At 35.7% G+C, this 21769-nt stretch overlaps 1 protein-coding gene across 1 annotated transcript in view; it reads left to right on the forward strand.

Annotated features, from left to right (window-relative positions):
- Positions 1 to 21769, forward strand: part of ANKS1B (ankyrin repeat and sterile alpha motif domain containing 1B) — a 449659-nt gene that overhangs the window by 43086 nt on the left and 384804 nt on the right. The window contains exons 2-3 of the mRNA XM_054199351.1: positions 10957 to 11037; positions 15265 to 15421. Coding sequence (XP_054055326.1) covers positions 10957 to 11037; positions 15265 to 15421 — 238 coding nt within the window. The remainder of the gene's footprint in view (positions 1 to 10956; positions 11038 to 15264; positions 15422 to 21769) is intronic.

Raw genomic sequence — 21769 nt, forward strand, 5'->3', positions numbered from 1 at the left:
AACCTCTTTTGCAAATCTCAGCATAAACTGATAAAGAGGTGTGGGATGGCCCTCAAGAACCAAGAGGAAATGGAATCACGTATTTTTTCTGATGTCTGTTTTGTTGGTGTCTGATAGAATTACTCTACATTTGAGGAAACCCAGATTAGGAAGAACAAGGTATTAAAGCCAGCTGAATTGCAAACTCTATAGATAGCAAGTTCTGTTCTGTGTGTCCTAGAGCTATAATAGAGAGTCTCATCTCAGGTTGGTTTCTAGGATGAACAATCTTTAATTCTGGAATGAGGTCATAGTTCTAACAGCATCCATATTTCAAAAATTTGTGGTATATATGTTACTCTTCCCAGTGCTGCTTCTGCTGCCAGAGCTTCAGGTATTTCTATTCCAATTAAACAAGTGTCAGTAAGGGTTCCAGGATGCACAATTAATCATTTAGAAGTTTTAAATTCTCCTTTTATAATAAATATTGACTTTTTCTCTCCATTATAAGAATGTGTTTAAAACTGCAAACATGATGAATTTGTGATGGATGGGAATACTGTGTTGGATCTCCAAAAATATAATGTGGAAAAAACCTCTATAACTTTTCTTACTAAATTAAAATTTTTTACTAAATTTTCTTACTGAATTAAGAAAAAGAATGGCTAAGGGAATATGTCTCCTAGCAAAATATGTCATCATATCTGGATTCCTGAGAGAAAGAGAAATAGGACTTTGCTTCAGTTTGCTTCTGAGATGAGAAATATTAGTGTTTTCTTGGATTTTAGTGTCATGTAATTTTTACAAAAGAAGAGGTCGGAGTGGTCTTTTTGAGAATGTGTTCCGTTCTTCCAAACAAAATACTGATGATATATACTGTAGTTCAGTGCTCATAGGTATATTCATGTAAGTGTATCTTAGAATCATGAGGTATGCAAAGGCTTTCAAAACCCTTCAGAAGACCCACTTTCATTGCTGTGCTTACAGAAAAATAATGATTGTTTATATAATTTCACTAAATAGCAGTTGTCTGGGAAGAGTTGAAAGAACCCAGCATTTATTTATAAGGGGAGTTGAATATGTGTATATACATGTGTATATACATATGTATGTATGCATGTATTATATATATACTGAAAAAAGATATAGTCAAGTATATCTGATTGTTTTTCTTTCTCTGTTGTATGGCCTAATTTTATCTAACACAGTGGATCCCTGTTCCTGGTTGATCTTGATTGATCTATAGATCTTATGCAAAGCCTGTATGTTTGATTCATAACAAATGTGTAGAAGCCATCTACTTCATGTTTGTAGGGAGCTCATGTATCCACATGTATCCACACTCATGATACATAGGGTGTGGAGTTGCCCTCCACAGAAACAGTTAATCTGATGCACTGATCTTCATTGTTAGCCATACGGCATCCCTTCAGATTGCTCAGATCACATAAGATCATACCTGGAGATATCATTTACAGCAGTTTTAAAACATGGTTCACATTGCTTAAACATGAATGATTTTACATATGAAAAATACTGTCTGCTGATCTGGTTTGGGGCTGAGTATTTTCATAATTTAGTTAGTAGCTATTTGCACAGTGTTCTTGTGCAGGATGATGCCAAATAAGAGTTAACATTTTTTCCTCTCAGGATGACTGGATTCTCAAGGACAGAACTCTGGAGTGGATCCAAGGATCTGTCTGACTCATCATTGACAAGCTGGAGTTACTAAGGCTCTCTATGAACTAAGCAAAACCTCAGTTTGTCCCTGTAGACAACTGGAATACAGAGGAACCCTGCTGTCATAACTGATGAAAGCTTTTTCTCTTTTAGCCATTCCAGGCAAATTGGTCTTGACTGTAAGGATAAGGCAAAGCTAACCAGTATTAGTCAGGAACATGCTGCTTTCTGAATATAGCCACAGTATTATGCAGTATACCCAGCTAGTGTACTTCCAGATGAATAGCCCATAAAGAATGACGAGGCCAAGCTGGTTAGATAAAGGTCAAATGCAAAGTGACCTTATATAGATGACCTTCTTTTAATAAAGCATGACTAATTTATTGCATATTCCTTTGTGTGACATCATCAAGAAGTCAAAGTATTTCTCCTTTACACTTTTACGTTACCTAATTTTTATAACATTTGAACTGCTCAGGTTTAAATTTAAATTTAAAATTTAAATTTTGTTCAGGTTTAGTTTATTTAGTTTTTACCCTGCTTATTACTTAACTGGAGAGACTGAGTGCTCCTCAACACCTTCTTCTAGGTAGATCTTTCCCAAACTGAACGTATCTAAATTTGCATGTACTTACACATGCACAGACTGTCTGATCTGCACTCCTAGAGCACACCTCCCAGTGGCCTAAGTCTGCCATACAAGACCACTTATTTCTCTAGTATTTTTAATGCAGATATTCAAAATAGGCTAAAAAGCCAAAATACTTTTTGTGGCTCCTGCAGAAGCCTACTGCTCATCTTTTGGTCTGCAAAATTTAACTTTCAGCCTGGTCTCATGTGACAGCCAGCTCCTCGTGTGATGCAACCTCAGAGACATGCAGACATACAACTGGCTTCCAGGCTACTTCTCCTACTTGCTGCCTAGTCCAGCCTGATCTTCACGAGCAATCACACACTGTCTCACATACTCACACTCCCTACAGTTGTAGGCTCCATGGACACACAGCCTCTCTGACCCATGATCCCACTCCAGTTTCTGGTACCCAGACCCTCGTTTGCTCCAGTTTCAGGAAACACAAATACATGGGCTCACTAACCTATCGTCTGACCTAGCTGCTGGCAGTTGGACCCTCACATACACACATGGACACAGAATAGAGTCTTCACCCAAGGAAACAGAAATGGAATGTAATAAGATTGAGTGTAGGACATGGCCAGACAATTGTACTGTCGAGTGAGCTATATACATGTGCTTGGCCCTTTTTGTCTCCCTGTCCCTCTCACACTTGTTCCTCCACAAATCACCTAAATCCACCCCTTCCCCTGCCTTTGGTTCCTCCACTAAACATCCCATAAGAACCCTTGCTCAATCCCATGTGTCCCATACACCTAGAAGTAACACCTCTCAGTCTGAAATGTGCTCCATCATTGCCTCATCTTGATGTGCGTCACCCCTGGACAATGCAGTAGAGGCTTTCGCAGGACAGCCCTGGGAGGGGCCCCAATGGGGTGGCCTTCCTCTCAGTCCATAATTTGGGTTCCTGCCTGCCATTGTGCTGCTGTGCTCTGCTGGATTTGTAGAGATGGGCCTTTAATACACCTCTTCTGTCATGAGTTTGTGAGCAGCCGGGGCAGGGTATTACTCAATTCTCCTGCTTCGTGCTGTCTCTTTCTGCTCCTTTGTGGATGTACACAGAAGCTATTTGTCATATAACCTAACACTCACATGTATGAAATTTTGTATAGTTTCTATCTATCTCAGTACTGTTTTAGCCTGTTCTTTGGGTACTTCACAATCACGTGTCCTCATATACAGGTTCTGTAATTTCTTGCCTCAGAAGTTTCTTTAGAGTTGCTTCTTAAGTCCTAACTCTACAAAAATATGGTTTTATGAGACCTTTTCTATTTCTTCCAATTGCAGTTCTTCTGTTGCCCTACTTTTATTCAAAGGATAAGGCCTCATTAACTCTGTGAGGGGCCACATTGACTCTGTGAGACTCATCATGGCTGAGGGTATTCTGGATATCCAAGAGTTGTGTGTCTCTGTGTCTAGGATTCTGCCTCTCCTTAGACACACACTGAAATTCTGTCATTTACAATCAGCCTTTTCTTAGTTCTTTCCACTGGAGACGGTGTGGATGGCGGATTGGATTAATGACTATACTAGCCTCGTACTTCTCCAATCAGAAATATAGTTAGTAAAGCAAGAATGGTAATGGGCAAGTATACTAGGTTATGTATTTGGCATTAAGGTTATTTGTATGCTTTTAAATGCTGCCACCCTACTCCAGATTTTAGTCTGGGCAGATGTAGTCTGTTCAATCTGTCAGTGTTCATTTAGCAGTGATATTTCACAAAACTTGAAAAACAGTAATTACAGGTAAGAGACTGTTTTTTGGGTCTTACATTGTTCGACATGATGCCTTTGTTCTATATGCTTTTTTAAATTACCCTTTTCACTTCCATGCTTGTATTATCACTTTAAGTGCTGATCCTGCTGTTTGTATATTTGGAAAAAGATCTTTTTCTAACCAACTTATTGTAGCTTTTCATAGAGAAAAGAAGGATGATCCATAGAAGATAAACATAACAGTAGTGCTAAATTCATAATGTTGTGAGATTATGAATTTTTTCTCTTTTTGTACTGCTTGATATCCATCTTTATATTACAGTTACCTCACATACCATTCCTTAGACAGGTTTTTAAAAGCAAAACCAAATTCTGAATTCAATCACAACAACTATAGCAGGAATGCTGTGTGAAGTTGAGCATTATTAGGTAGCTATTGATGCTCATGCCTTAGATAGGCTAGATGGGAGTGAATGACTCTTCTAATTTGTCTTCACATTTCTGTTCTCAGTTAACATTCAAAAGGGGTTATATGTATACTGGAGGCTTCTACAACAGCTGGGAGGAAGAAACCCTTCTCTGCCTTTCAGAGAGACATAGAATCACAGATAGACACCTCGGAAGCATCCCAGTAATATTTTTGTGAATGTCTACTATATCTCCCTAATGAAGAATCAAATGGCTCTCTAGATGCTCCTTTCTTAGCTTATCCCAACTTGTTCTTCGAGTTTCCAAGTTGAAGTGCATAATTCCTTGATAGGAAGGGAATGAAGATATCTGAGCAGAATCTTTGTATCATACACATATGCTGCAGGGGATAATTTCCCTTACCTCTGGAAATCTTCACTGCCAAAGAAGGGTGGAGGCTAGATCTACCTTTAATTATTGTCTGCACTCCATTCCAATAATAATTTCATGTTCCATGATAAATCTTAGACTTATGGAATGAAGGCCACACCTGTAGATCTTGTACAGGTAACAATCTCGTAAAACCCTGGCCTTTTGCTGAAATAAGACTTGTTGGATTAACTTGATCATACGCCTGTAAAGAGGAAGAACAATCTATGGTTATCATCTTCTCTCTTTTAATCACAGGCAATGCATACTTGCAATGAAAATTCATTAGTTCATGAAATCCAGCTATTAGGAGACTTCAAGGTAACAGTTCCTACATATATGGACTCACAGCTTCTCAACAAGATAGATAAAATTTTGCATAAGCTCTTGAAGGAGGAAGTAGTTTATTGTACATAACTGTACCTCATTATCAGACCACTGTGAAGGATTGAGACCTACTTGTATAGGAGCCACTCTAAGTATAGGAATAAGTAAATATTGTATAATATATAACCAAACTCATAATATTTGCTATATTCAATATTTCATATTAAATAAGAATCACTTGCCAATTGAACAGAATCAGTATGGAAATAAAATCACAATTCAGTGAAGTTTCCCAGTTTTCCAGACTTACGCTGTTTATGGCTAAGACTGTAGACAAATCAAGGTTAAAGAAAACAAGCAGAATAAGCTGGTTTAGAACCTGAACTTGAATAACATACTCAATCACATGAATTGGTTGACTACAAATTTTGTTGTATTATTTATACTGAGACAACTAAACAGCAGGAATCAAAACAAGATAAGAACATTCCACACATTCAGAAATGAAATGGTTTTGAGTCACATTTCACACTGATACAACAAAAGCACTTAAATAAACAATTGGAATTATATATACAATCAGCTTTTAAAATACAGTTACTTTTCATTGAATGGATAATCCCTCTGCCCTACTCCTTTTTAATTAAAAAAATATTCTTAATTATTATGATTATTTTTCATTTTGAGTTTTTAATTCTCAGTTGCCACACGCAACAGCCATTTTAATACTGAAAAGATCTAAGATAGCCTTACTCAAGACATCATCTATTTTTGTGACTTTAAGTCTTATAGCTGGCACTTGCTCTAGAAGAATCCTAAAATGCATTTTTTTAATGTTTTTCCATGTATAAATTTTGGGTACCTTGTTATTTATTGATTATTTATTGTGCTTTAAAATGTGGCTTTCTAAAAGGGTTTTTTACCACTGTCATTAAAGGCAAATATTTGAAATTACTTTCCTCAAAGTAATTTGAAAACCTATCTCAAATTCAGCAAAGTAATGTAAATAATAGGTAAAACCATAGATGAAAAAAACATAAATTCTTTTTACAGGATATGTTATGCAACACTAGATTCCATCACAAAGGAACCCATAGAAAGAAAAAATATCACATTTACTGAAATGAAACACTTCTATATTTGATAAGTAATGTTATTAATTTATACATGTTAGAGCAACATGGTTGTCAATTTGATTTATTTGTGCATAAAATAGAGAACAGGAGCTATTTTGCTGCTGTTCACAATAACTAACATTATTTTGTGTCTGAATAACTGATGATACATATTATTGTGTAAAAGTTTGCGTTTTCAAAAATGCTCTGTAAAATTGTCCATCTATTTTGTATAAGCTCAATTTACATCACTGAAAATGTGTATGAATGTAGGGAGAGCACTAATGAATACAGGAACCTGGCTGGCTATGTGCTCTAATAACTTTATGCAATGTGTTGCTGTCAGATTAGCAATAATAAACATGGAAATTTTGGAAGATTTTGGCTCAGAACAACACAAGTTCCTGTAATACATATTTATTCTATGGAACACAGGAACGATAAGGAAACTAGATTTATCTGAGCTGCTTGGTGTTTGCCACCAATATCAATGGAAACAGGATGCAGATTAGGATTTCCCACTATTAAAACTGACCTGCAAGACAAGATTCACTGCTTCTATAGTTGTGAGGAGCCAAGGGGTCTCTAGCAAGAGCTTCCAAAGATATTGAACACCTGGGAAAGAAGGTGGGGAGAAGAGTGGGAGGGGTGAGGACTAGGCATATGCTAAGCCTCTCTCAGCCCTCAACAGGGTTTAGACCCTAAAATACACAGGCATGAAGACCACGCTCTGTCCGTCTCTTCTGGAGCAACTGACTCCATCCAGACAGTGTCACCCTCTTTCTTGCTGCTTCATTTCAGAGAAGAGATAAATTCCAAAGCGAGTTACCAGTCAGTTGTCAGATAAGGTTTAAGTGAAACCAATGGGCAGACAGACATTGGTGCCATCAGGCAGATTTCTATGGCTTTTAAAGCCTCTTATCATTGTTTTACCACAATATTTTCCTTTCCCTGTGGAAAACTACCATATAAAGAGCATAAATATTAGAGCATGGATAATTTAATAATAATGAACTAATAATATAATAATAATGAAATAATGAACTAATATAATGAAAATATATGTACAGAGGGGAAATGCAATGGGAACATTTGAAGTTGTGGTGGACATTCTGTGTCTGTATGCATGGTCCTTGTACTGTCGACAGGGATTGTGCCTGTGTGATGAAGATTGGCTGAATTAACTTCTAATTTCCTTGCTGTAGTGTTCGTATATGTGTAACAACAGCCACTTCACCATTATTTTTTTGCATATAGCAAAAAGCATAGCAAAACAACAAATCCGTCAACTAACCATCTTTTTCTTTAGACTGTTATTTTCATATCACTTTTGAAATGCTACTCTTTATATGTAATTATCTTCAGCTCATAAAAAAGAAAAAATGTTAATTTTCTTACCAAGTAAAGTGTATTTCCAATTAATATTTGACACGAGTTCAAAAGGTCAATATCCTTTGTCCACAATGAGAGCAAACTGTAATAAGAAGGTCTTTCTGCTTTTGGCAGTAGTGTAAGTAACACAACAAACTTCAGTTTCTTTGTGCCTCACTTTGGTGAGTTATAATGGAAAAAACTAATTGATGATCATGTTTTAATTCAGAGTTTTAATTCATCATTGAGTGAAAACTGATTTTTTGCGCAAAAAGTAGATTCAGTTACTGTCTTAAAATTAATTAAGTGATAGATTTTCCTAATTTATTGATGTACATGGGAAAAAAAATAACTTACTAATGTATGTAAAATTAAGAAGCTTGATTATTGACTGCATTGAAGAATTAGGAGAAACATGTTTTTGAGAACATTCAATATTAACAGTAATCTAAAGAGCTGCTGATCTTGTGTCAAAATCTTTTCTGGAGGTTGAATGGTAATGTTTTTTGTTCCAAATTCTCCTTAGTGTTGTTTTCATAGTAACTATTGAAGTATTTTAATACACAGATAAATCAGTATGCTTGATAATTGCTTATATATTGTATGTGTTTATGATGCTAAAGAAAGGCTCTCCAGGCTTTTTCTTTTTCTCCACCCCACTCTTCTATGAAATTAGATGCTTTTTTACAGTGCTAACACACCACTATACTTTTACCTTTGTGTATTCTGATTACAAGCGAAGAGCTTTAGATGAACTGCTCACCACAGCTGGGAGTTTTAGGATATAAGAGTATCTATTTGCAGACTGTCCAGTTTGAATTTGGTTATCCGTTATTAAAGCATAAATATACAGTGCGTATACTGAACCTGCATTCATTTTGTAGAAAATAATGTTGCAATACTGTAGCAACGCAAGACCTTTTAGGAGTGGATTTCTGCACTGGCCCAAGGGAAAAGAGATGCCCGCAGCCAAGTCTTGCTCATGTCTCCTGTGTTCTTTAGTTTGATAACCAAATTCTGATTTTGAGCATGTCTTTCTGTACTGTTTGGGAGCTGACAGTGATTAGTCTGTCCATCCTGTTTCATCTCTCTGAGTCATCAATTGCTCTGCTTTGTTTCCCAACCTGAAGCTTCACATAGGTGCATTTATATCCTCATTAATAAAGTTTCAGTTTAAAAAAAAAATAATAACTCAGTATAGTTTCAGTTGAAAAATATTTCCTAAGACCAGAGTCAGGAAGTCAACTATGCATTAAAGAGTGTTTGGATTAAAGGACCAAATTAGGGGAGGAAACAACTAGGGTTTTTTGGGGGGGGAGGTTGGGTTTGTTGGTTTTTGTTTTGTTTCGTTTTGTTTTTTTAAAGGCCTAATGCATCATGAATAATGTATGAACTCATGAATCCCTTGCAATTTGAAAAAACAACCAACAGGCAAATCCTATCAACTGTAAACCAAAGCAAGCAAGCAAGCAAGCAAAACCTAGTATATTGATATTCTGGTCATTTATGTTTTTATTTTAATATTTAAAATATTACTTTCTGTACCACTTCCATTTTTCTGCTTAATTTTTCTGTAAGCTGGCAAAAATCAAAAGAAGAAAGTGGATTCAAATAAATAAGAAATTAACTAATAAAGTATTATGCAAAATTATAAAAGAGTTTATAGAATAATGATAGATAAGGACTTCTTTCCTTCCAATAGAAAAGGACAGCCTGTCTTTGCCACATAAATAACATCTGTTTATTATGGAAGAGCTGTCGTTCATGAAGTTAAAATAATTCCTTTTAATTGGAAAGATCAGAGTGACTTTCATAGCTGGAAGTTGCCTTCTGTAGAAAATAACATCTGTAGACTTCTGAGTAGATTAAAAAAAACCTAAACTTCATTTTTTGCTTCTTTGCACCCAAGAAAATTTTTTGGTCCTGTTCTTCCAAGAACTTAAATTGCAGCGAGAGGTGAGGTACCCAGCACTATGTAGAATTACGCTGACTGCAGAACACAATGTGTCACCAAAATAATTCTGTATGCATGCAGTATTACTTATGGGAAAACAACTGTTTAAATTTATGAGCTAATTAATCATTCAAACACACACAATGAACAAGAGACCAGTCTGCAACACCAGTATTCCATTGGTAATAAAAACAGATTCAGTAGTAAAGAATTCTTAAAAAGCATATGTTAAGCATAACTTGTCATTTTATTGATGTAGAACATGAAAAATGTCAGTATGAAAAACTCTTTTTACTATTAGCTTCAGATTATTTTCTTGAAACTGCAGCACTTGATTCTAAGGTATGAAGAGAAGAGAAAATATTGCTTGCCCATGACTGTTCAACACTGTATGAGAAGCTGAAGAAAACAGACTGTAATTCAGGACTAGAAGCTGTAATACTAATGATTGGAAACTGTGTTACAGAATAAAAGAATAGGTAGAAAATTGCTTCCACAAAGGATACAGTCAGCTTCAAATGTAGTCAGTTAGCAAAAAGCCTGGAGGTACTCAATATGCATCTGGTATCCAATTTCCAGGCTTTGGTGCTTTGGTTTGTTTTGTGTGGGTTTTTTTTTATTATTTTGGTTTGTTTGTTTGTTTGTTTTTATTAGAGTACCAGTCACATTTTTCTACTTTGAAAAAAAAATCTCCTTTACTCTTTTGTGAGCACTCCATAATAGATCGTAAAACTGGTTACATGGGACATATAATGAAGTTGACTAAAATAAGTGCTGGAAAATACAGAAAGATAACAACAAAAAAAGGGAAATATAATTTATTAAACTCTTGTTTTTATATATATGTAATTTATTTAAAAATATAATTGGTTAGAATGGAAGCTAAAATATCAGGCCAAGTAAAAAGAATAAATTAACCATGTCTTTAAAGGATATTATTTAATTTCACTAATGTTACATTTGTATGAATCTAGACTAACTGACCTAGAGTCAATGAATATATACTTGTGAAAAAAGTAATGCAAAATCAGATTGTAGCCTCAGCGTAATTACCACAATCATACTGGAAGAACAGATCTAATTGAAATGACAGAGTAGTTATTAGTCTTTGAGACTGCCCTACATAAAGTTCATGACTGCTATAAAGATGAATGTTAAAATTATTTTTATGAATAAATTATATTGATATCAACATGACGTTTTAAGTTCTTTTCAAGATAATTTGTCTCTTAAAGTTTAATCACACTTGTTGCAGTGATCTTTAGATTATTTATACATCAAATTTCTGACTTCTGTATTTGCCAAGCCAAAGAAATAACTTTACAATTGTGCTTTATTTGCAGCATCTGGCGAGGACCAAATATAAACTGCACAGACAGTTCAGGTTATACTGCTTTACATCATGCAGCTTTAAATGGACACAAGTAAGTGCGTCATGTTTAGTTTTTATGTAGAATGGCATTAAACTGTGTAACTTAAAAACATGTAGCATAGCACTGAGATTTTCACAGAAAGTTGACAAGCCCCATCTTGCCAAAATCATCTTATTTCCCAGGGGATATGTTAATATAAGAATTTTTGATACTGTCATTAATATCAGCAGGTAGTAATAAAAAATAGGAAAAGCACTTTAGAATTTATTGATTCTGTACAGGTTCTTCCAAGTTCTTCCTTGATTTTGAGTGAATTTATTATTGTTATTGCTAGTGGTGGCTCCAATGCTTTTTAGCTACTGGGAAATTACAACAGGAAACTTTGTAGTATGCTTGTGTGTGTATGTACAAATCTATAGTGCGTTGAATGTTTAAGGAAACAATATCGTGGACAAAACAGTATAGATTAATCGTTATCAAAGTAAAAGTAGGATGATAAGAATATTTAGTACTTATACACTTGAAAGCAGAAAAAAATGGCTATTACCTTGTATGGGATCTTGTAGCTTTTCCCTCCCTGCTGTCCATCCAAGTTACCACATGCATGTCTCAACAAGCTTGGGGAAAGCCAGCAAAGTCCCCGCTGAGGGGTGCTGCACAGGCATACCAGTGCAGTGAACTCTTTAAGGCATTAACACGTCAGTAAAAAACTGGAAACTTGCTACATATATTGTTATTACACCTTGTAATTTGTTCTGTGTTACCTCTGTATTACATGTTGCCCCTTGCTACATTACCTCCATTGTATTATGCTGCCAACTGCATGTTGTTATTAAGGCAGAACAAGAAAGAAAGGTTTAATGAGGTCTGTAAAGTTCTAGTGGGATGGACTCCACTGTAGCCAAGGACTCCGCTGTAACCAACCAACTCCACGTAATGAACTCCCACTATCTTGTTGGTAAACTGATGGTGTTAACACTGTCTGGATTTTCACTATGGAAAATTTTTATGTAAGGCTTTGGGTTATTCCTCTGTGGGAGATAAGGAACTGATCAAAACCCAACTGAATCTGAAAGTGGTTTGCACTAACTTTAATATGATTTTGAACTTTCCGTAAGATAACATATGAATCCATAACAATTATATGCTTAGTTTACTCATTTCACAATTTTAGCATTCTTTCTTGGAAAAATTAAAACTTTAATCATATTCTAGTAGCCTGCATATCTTCTTTAGATGAGATTAATCTTTTGGTGAATATAGGATATTCTGTTTCTGAATAAAGAAATGAAGTTAAAATACTGTTAAACTAGATATTGTGCATTTTCAAAAATTTCAGTTCTGTAGGAAGATTCAGAATAATCCGTTAATATATTTACCTCCATGGAATTAGGTCTAAGTCCTTAATATGGTCCTTAATATGGTCTAAGTCCTTAAAACTCAGCCTTTTTTAAAAGCAGAGAAAATAACCTTTCTCTTGGATATAGTTTATGGATTGTTTCTGTGCCATTGGCACTGTTTCTTGTACCATTGCACATTTTTGACTGACAAAAGCCCAAGCCTTAGCTTGCGAAGATTGCTGGTTTTAAATAGGCAAAAACTGGTTTTAGTATGTTTAATACTGACTATAAAACAATAGTTACCCAGCAAAGTAAAAATATTGCTGAATCTATCTCTGAATCCATCGGAGATTTCAAGTGAATCCTAGCAATATAAACTATAAAATCCCAAAACATACAAAAGCCGAACAGCATTTTCAGATACAGCGCTGGCCAGACTTCTGCTGAAGTCAGAGAGAACTTCAAGATACGGACCTATGTACCACAGCAGATATAACTGCTGCTTTTGAAAAGGTCATAACAGCCACTGGCTGCTATGACCCCTTACCATCCCAGCAGGGTAAGTAGCAGTCCTTGTCATCACATTTATAGCTTGTTATAGTAAAGTAAACTGAAATATATCATGAGGTATTTCATGGTAAATCATGATGGTTCAGGACCTGCTATCCAAGCCATCATACTGATCCTTCTATAATGGTAGCACTGTCAACAAGAGAATTGGACAGACACTTGGTGGTTGTAACTTTGTTAGTGACCACAAATATCAAATACACATTTGCTTTACGCTTTTTCAGATTTGAAACTTGATATTAAAAATCAATATTGGGTACTATCTGTTGACATGAGAACCTTCTCACTTAGGAGAAGTTCTTGTCCTTTGAACTTCTGGGGTTTTAATTTTTCACACTTTACATTAGGATGAACTTGAGAGATTTCAAAGTTTTTCAAGAAAAGTGAGGATTTAAGACTTAATGACCCAACCAATAATTTGTGGCCGGAACACTTGTTGGACATCAGTGTTCAAATCCCTGCTTGATCATTGTATGTGATGAATTCCCTCCTCCTTGGTTATTCTGGGTTAGTTCTCTTTCCTTTTGAAACTATTCTGCTTTATATAAGTAATTAAATCATATCTGGGGCATGGACTTGAATCTCAGTCTTCCTAAGTAATTTTACTTAGCCCAGTAATGTTACTGGGCTAAGGACTCTCAGTCTTCTCCTCCTGAAATTTACTTCTACAAAATGGAAAAGTTCTGACAGAGCACTAAAAAAGACTCACCCTAGAGAAATGTGATGGGTCAGGGCATTCTTGAAGGATGAAGGAGATCTAGGTTCTATTTTGTAGCTTGAATCTTGCAACAGACTCTTCACAATAGTTGCTGTATATCATTATCTACATATTTCAGTTGTGGAGGGTTTTTTTCCTGCTTTCCCCCCCACGTTTCAGTTTCTCTTTCCTTTGATTTGTGTCCCTTTCAAACTAGACTGTATTTCTAGCCTTCATTAACCATCTACCACAAGACCAACTATTATAACATGAGAAGTCTCTCAAGCCTTATTTGTACTAAAAAGTCTCAGGAGTCACTTTTCCGGAAATTTTGCTGTGGCAAAAGTCATTCTGTAGTGGAACTGTTCTTTCTTGGTTGTTTTCATGTTATTTGACCTTGTCAGGAGTAAGCAAAATTCAGCTTAAAGTTTCCCTCAAGGCTTATATGTAACGACTGCATTATCTCTATGATTTCTTTTGGAGACAATTGGGAGTTCCTTTTGACCTGGATATATTCACTTTTGCTTGCCACGTTTTCCTCTCAATAGGCAATTAAATAAGGTTCCATCAAGTCTGGGAGAACAATTGCCTCGGGATTTACTTTCTATCTTAATTTGTAGTCAAGGCCTTCATTCATAGTCATAACATAGGCTGCACCTAGTTTCTTCCACACTCGCTCTCCCCGATTTTTTGAGCAAAATTGGTAAGAGGCAGCATTTCCATATTCAGCAAAAATGTGCATAGAATTGCCCACACTGGATCATAGATGCTATTAACTTAATAACCTATGAGGCCTGGCTGTGTCAAACTATGAGAAGACAACTGGAGATATAAGATAAAACTGATTTATTTTTTGACATGCTTGATAACCAATGATCATACCAGACAATTGCTTTTTAAGTTTAACCTTTGAAGTTAAGTACAGGAAACTGCTTAAAAATCAGGGATTCAATATACTAGCTTATACTAATCTTTCATTGAATGTATCATAAGCCACACTGAAAATACTGAAAGGAATATAATAAGAATTAAAATAATAAAAATCATTGCGTTCCTCACAGGTCTCAGGAAGCTGGGTGTGGAAAAGGAAAATAGAAGCTATTTTATTTTATTTATATTTTAGATATTATATATCTAACTAGATAATCTTTAATTTGTTTCCTCCAAAAGAACTCTTTGAGGTAATGCCTTAAAGGAGAAGAAAGCCTGTTACTTTTAAGCCTTACTGCAAGAACCATGTCCATAAAGCTACCCCCTTGTCTCCCTGCCTCCAGAACTCAGCAATGATGGGGACAGGAGTACTTCTCTACCTTTAGTGCCTGGAAGGTTTGTCTTGAGGGACATGCACGTGGCCTTGACTGGCAAATTCTAAAAGTGATTCCATGGCCAGGTGATCCTATTGAAAGAAACAGATTCAGAGAACTGATGATAATCTTGTTGATAGGTATTCATAAAAAAATAAGAATCATTACAGTGAATAACATTTTGGCTATGTTTTACTATCTTTTTCATTCTTAGAAATGATTGGTCTTCATTTTTATAGCAGTTTCACTAAAAATACAGGGGGTTTTATGTTATTCAGGGTAAAAATTTTGTTAATATGTTTGTTCATGTAAAAACTTAATAAAATAGACTTTCTGTCAATTTTTAGATTTAATTCCTGTTTTTCAGGGATATAGTTCTCAAATTACTTCAGTATGAAGCATCAACTAATGTGGCAGATAATAAAGGTTATTTTCCTATTCACTTGGCTGCTTGGAGAGGAGATGTAGACATCGTGAAGATTCTCATCCATCATGGACCATCACACTCCAGAGTGAATGAACAGGTGAAGTGATAAAAAATATTTGTGTACATCGTCAGAAAAGAGCAGCACATATTCTTTAGGTCTGGCAGATTTATAGCCATATTAAAAAAAGTTATCTATTTTCCATTGTTTTGGTAATTTCTTCTCCAAGACTGATAAAATCTTCCAGTATAAGCATAACAGATATCTTTCTTCTGGATGGACACTGACCTAAAGGAGATTAGATTTAAAAAGTATGAAAAAACCTTCTGCTTGTTTCTGAAAATTCATACGAATACATACTCTAACTATACATCTTATATATATTGATGTAAATTTGCGTAAACTCTGTGTCTTTTTAACTTTATTAGATATTAAATTCCTGAAAAACTTTGAGATAAAATTAATATTTTTGGTATATTTTGAGTGTACTGTAAATGAGCTGGTATGCAGAGATAAATGACAAACCAGATGGACTGCATGTATGCACATGCAGCAGAAAGGACACATAAATACTAGGAAAAACTGATGAGAGTATTACAGTGGGTAAGTGGATAAATATGTTGCATTCTGTTGTCAAACATATGGCACACCTTCTGCTTTCATTCTGTATGTGCTTATAGGGTCCATTTGTAGGGTTAGTATTTAGAAATAGAAAGAGAGAAGGAGATTAAAATCTGACACCATCTGTAGTCAGCTGAACTGCTTGAAGATTGGACGTAGGCTGTGAAATATGAGTAGTAACAATAAGCTATTGAATGTGCCAGGGTAATCAGGAAGTTATTTGAATGTAAAGGTGGGAGTCAGCTCCAAATACAGATCTAAATTTTAGTGTCTACATTGTCTGTATATGCACTCTTTTATTCCACAGAGGCCTAGTCAGTGTAATCACAGGAGCCAACAGGGTTATTCAGGTGACCAAAAATAAGGTGGGGTTCATTTGCCCAAACACAGAAATCCAGTACTTTCTAAGGCACCCTGCAGTAACTGAGACATCTGTGTGGGCCTGAAGGTATGACAGAGGATGCTCAGAATTTCCATGTCCTTGTGGAGTGGCTGATGGGCTCCAGGTATGGTGCCCTACAGCACCTCAAATGCAGAGTACAGTCTAACAAATGAATCGCATTCAGTGTCTACATTAGTGTGGCCAGAAGGCGAACTGTGAGAAAATAAGAAGTGTGAGATGCCATTCTTTGAATAATCTATTTGATATTTGACGTTATAGACTTAGCCATTGGAATCCATACAGTAACTATGATATGAATATCAAGTATTAGCACAGGAAATATAGGAAAATAAAGTAATAAAATATGCCCATGCGACAGTCTTCTGGGAAATCCTATAATACCCTGGCTCATCCAAGAAAAAAACAAAAAACAAAACTTGTAATTCTGTGGTATGAGTTGCAGATTAGGAGTTTCTCGGAATTTCTCATTCTTATCAGCTGTTGCATGTAGGGTGAAACCAGTTGAATTGTAGGATTACCTTTTGTCAAGGAGAATGTTTTTTTTCGGTTTTATTTCTGCAACAAAATAAAAAAGGAACTTTCTGAGTGCATGTTATCCATTCGCTTGAAGAGATTCCTCATACTCTACTGACAGAAAACTGGAAGCTATGCAGGAACTTCAGAGGGAGGGATAGTGAAAAGTATATTTCAGTAAGATCAGAAAGAGAAATGTAAATTCAAACCTACTTCTTCCCAATCCCACACATACTTCAAAACTTCTAGAATATTCTCAAGCTTGACTAGATGTGCATCCAGTCTCTCTGGTTTGATTGCTGGAGAAAATAAGCAGAAATGCATCTGAGTCTGTGCCTCATTGACTCAAAAAACGGTCTTGTCATTAGATCTCCTGTTTATGCATTTTACCCCAAAACTTTATAATGGAAAATGTGTGAGCAATCCTCAGAAGAAATGTTGGACTTTAAGATTCTTAAGAGAGTCTTAATCATATTAAACTTTGAAATTAATCTCATACAACACAGTTGTTCTGACCTTGTAAATCCCCTGGTGTTCCACTCTAGACAGTGACCAGCTTTAGTAGGTGGACCAATTTGCTGATACCACCTTTCCCATGCTAATTAGCACTCTACATATGAGAATATTATCTATATCATGGAACGAGGGAAATGCCATGTTGATATAAAGCCATCTCCACCCATATATCCTCAAATAACATCAGAGTGGCATCCTCACCCTAATACCTATTGTACATTCTTATGAGTCTGTAGGTTTCTGAGGCTTTTGCGTATTTGCTGATAGGTTGTGTAAGGCAGGTGGCTCCTCATAGCTCTCATAGCTTCTCTTAGATCTGTGGAGCTGAAGCAACAGCTTATAAGAAATCCTGGGTTATTTTTCTTCTTTTTTGTTCTGAGAGTTGGGGAGAAGAATAGCCATTTTTCCTGACACCTTTTCACTACAGCAAATAATATACTCGAGTCAGACTTTTTTCCCTGTTTGTTTGTTTGTTTGTTTGATAAGGATCACATTAAGAATATGTGTGCTTTCAGTTTAAGAAAATAGTTTTCGTTTAAATTTAAAAATTGTTGCAAATAATGTGTAATACATCTTTACTTTTCATCTATTTTATTAAAATTCTATGTAAAAGAAATAGAAATGCTTTTACAAACTTAAGTGAAAGTAATGAACAACACAACAAAGAAGTAAATGAGAAGCTCACGATGCATAAATGTATATTACGTGAATTAATGGATTTAATATACTATACTGTAGATTAATTGAACTCCATGCTACACATTTAAAATGCAGTTAACTAGCATCATAGGATCATATCCAGCCACATCCAGCATCTAAAGCTCTGAATGCCCCCTACTGTTCCTATTACATAAAATTGAAAAAACCAGTAAGGAGGCGAACGGTTAAATGACAATTATTTATGGGGGTGGTGGAATGTAGTCTGGCAACTCTACATACAGAAAATGGTTAAAGCATAACAACTATGTAAGAATAATTCTATCAGTGTTTAATACGGGTGCCTTAGTTGACCTGCATGATGTATGTTTTAAATTACAAAATATGGTGAAATTACAAAACATGTAAGTATTTAAACTTCATTGACGAAGACTTGAAAATATGTAAATTATAAATCGAATTAAGATCAGGTGGGTAGTATGAGATCAAGATTTGTTAGTAAGTAATACTAAATATAATAAAAAGGTGTGCTGTTAACAGACTACTTACATATTTTTTTATGTAAAGATATCTGGGTAGCGCAAACATTTATTATGGCAACTCTCATAAAATTACATAATTAATAAGAGATCCCAATCAATGACAAAATTAATGATAAATAACAGCCACATATATGTCAATATGTAGTGTTTGATACTAGGGCATAAAATCACATACAAAAAAGGCGAATGACATCAGGAATAAATATCAAGTTAAAAATATATTTTTAATATATATTGACAGAATATGAACAGTAAAACTTTTACAGTAAAACATGTGAATGCTTCTGAAATTTCTTGGTGCTGTTGTTCTCTGTTTTGTGATTCTGCCTGTTTTTCTTTATGCACATAGCATGTCTTTTTCCTTACATTTTTGTATTTAATGTACTGTAGAATTTTTCTGTGCATCATATTGTAATTGTCATAAAAAACACTCACATTTCCTTAATGCTGTTTGACACTTCTTCTGAAATGTGAAGGAAAAGAGTTGAGGATGCATTCATCATATGTAAATACCTAACATCTAGCGTATTTACTGTCTTCTCCAAAACGTCAAAATGAAGCACAGACATTATATGCTTCTCTCAGTGACACCTCAGGGACTTCCAGAAGGACAACTCAGTTCCAAAGTAGCCTACAAAAACAATCATTCTCATGTTCTGCATTTGATGTCTCCCCCTCCCCCCTTAAATCAGAGACTATGTGGCTGAATTTCCAAATTTCACTCGCAACTCTCATTATACCCTTTTTAGAAGAAAAAAATGTGCAAAGGCAATCTTTTTGATTCGAGCCGGTTGCAGCAACAAATTTGAAGAAAGTAGCTAACCGAGTTACAAAATTACTTTTTTATTTTGTTTCCACATAAGTAAAGGCAAATTTCAATAGGAATTCAGTAGGTTTGATTTTGGTTCACACTGGGTCATTTGCAGCAGAATTTTTCCCAGTAACTTTTACCAAAATTGTCTTTTTGGAAAAATATTACTGTCTAAATCCAAGTAATCTCTAAATTATGGGACAACAGCATCTTTATTTGTCATTATATTGTTCTTGTATGGTAAAGATATTTATCATAATATGTTCATAGAATTGTAGAATGGTTTGGGTCAGAAGGGATCTTCAAAGATCTAGTCCAACCCCCTTGTCGTAGACAGGGACATCTTTTACTAAATCAGGTTGCTCAAAGTCCTGTCCAACCTGATCTTGAACACTTCCAATGCTGGAGCATCCACAAGTTGTCCGGACATCCTGTTCCAGTCTCACCACCCTCATTATAAAAAAATGTCTGTCTTATATCCAATCTAAATCTACCTTCTTTCAGTTTAAAACCAACACCACTTGTCCTGTCACTACAGGCCCTGGCAAAAAGTCTCTCTCCATCTTGCTTACAAGGCTGAACAACCGTAGCTTTCTCAGTTGTTCTTCACAGGAGAGGTGTTCCAGCCCTCTGATCATTTTCATGGCCCTCCTCTGGACCCATTCAAACACGTTGGTGTCTTTCTTGTGCTGGGGCTCCCAGAACTGAATGTATTACTCCAGGTGGGGTCTTACCAAGGCAGAGTACAGGGGGAAAATCATCCCCCTTGACCTTTTGGCCACGCTTCTTTTTATGCAGCCCAGGATAGGATTGGCTTTCTGGGCTGCAGGCGTACATTGCTGGCTTATATCCAATTTTCTATCCACCAGTATCCCCAAGTCCTACTCTCCAGGGCTGCTCCTAATCGTTTCATTACTGAGTCTGTACTGATATTGGGGATTGCTCTGACCCAAGTGCAGGATCTTGCACTTGGCCATGTTGAACTTCATGAGCTTCACATGGGCCCATTTCTTAAGCCTGTCAATGTTCTGGATGGCAGTCCTTCCCTCTAGTCTGTCAGATGCACCACTGAGCTTAGCGTCATCCACAAACTTGCTGAGGGTGCGCTCAAACCCACTATCTATGGAATTGATGATCCCAGGGGGTCATCACTCGTTACTGGAACGTTCATTGGGGATTAGAATACAGAGGCTTAAACTGTGCCGAGAAAGGAAAAGTAGAAATAGAGCACGGTAGCATGCAGTAAAGGAAAAATTCAGTCAGGAATGGTAGGTCTTAAAAAAACCCCAACAAAGTCAGAGAAACACATCCAGAGATACAGTATACAGCCTCTTCTAAATGCCTCGTAGATATGAACTCTGACATTTCCAAATTTTTGAATGTAAGCCAAGTTGTGAATAATTTTTTGTCTGTGTACAATTACAGTTGTAGCAGAACAATAAAAGGAAGATATTTAGTCTTGTCTTAGATGCTTTGATTTTTAAATCAATTTTGAAAATATATCTGGAAATATTAGAGATGCTTAAACTCTGATGCTTGGTTTTGTGTTTAAGAGAGTACTTGATGAGGAAATTTATGGGCTTTTTATTTCTTTCATGACTTTCAAATTAGACAGGTTCATTGATAATGTGTGATAAGAAGAAGGATGTCATTAACTATTTTTTAACATAAACTGTAAAAATCTGTGCACCATGTAAAAACCCATTCTGTTCCGCAAAGGAAAGGGACAATAAAGTCACAATGTTGTTCCCAAAAGTTCTCCTCATTGCTGGCTGTCTGTAGAGTTTCTGTTGTAACATTGTTCAGCCTTTGCCCTAAAGCACTTTAATTCCCATTGTAATTAAACACAGTGACATGCTACTTACTGAATCAGTTGGGCAAACTTCCTTATTTTTTTCAGGATGATATTGGTGGAACTTCTCAGGAAACTACCTTCCTGTTTTAGTAGATGAAGTAAGACCATCCTGAGATCATTCTTTTCTCTATCTTGGATATATTGTCTTGTTCAGTCACTTGACATTGGGATTATGTGACAAAGAAATGGCTCAGTGATTTATGAAGTCTCCCTGTTCAAGTTCATCATAAAAACGCTTTGATAATAAAGGAGTTGAGCATTCTTTGGAAAGGTCTGTCAAATCACTACTTTATAGTCATTATTGCTTGTACAGTACTTGCATGGACTTTAGGAGCTTCAAACTACACAACTATGTAGTAAAAGTCCTAAATATAACCAATGTTTAATAGTGGCTTTACAAGACCTATATAATATTCATGAGAGTCATTAATTCTCTTGATATTTCCTGTACCTCTTTACTATCAGGCAGCCAAGGTACAATAATTGTCTCTATAACATATTTGCTAATCTGTCCTGTAATGAATAGACC

This window comes from Rissa tridactyla, chromosome 1 (assembly GCF_028500815.1).
Source record: "Rissa tridactyla isolate bRisTri1 chromosome 1, bRisTri1.patW.cur.20221130, whole genome shotgun sequence".
NCBI classification, from domain to species: domain Eukaryota; kingdom Metazoa; phylum Chordata; class Aves; order Charadriiformes; family Laridae; genus Rissa; species Rissa tridactyla.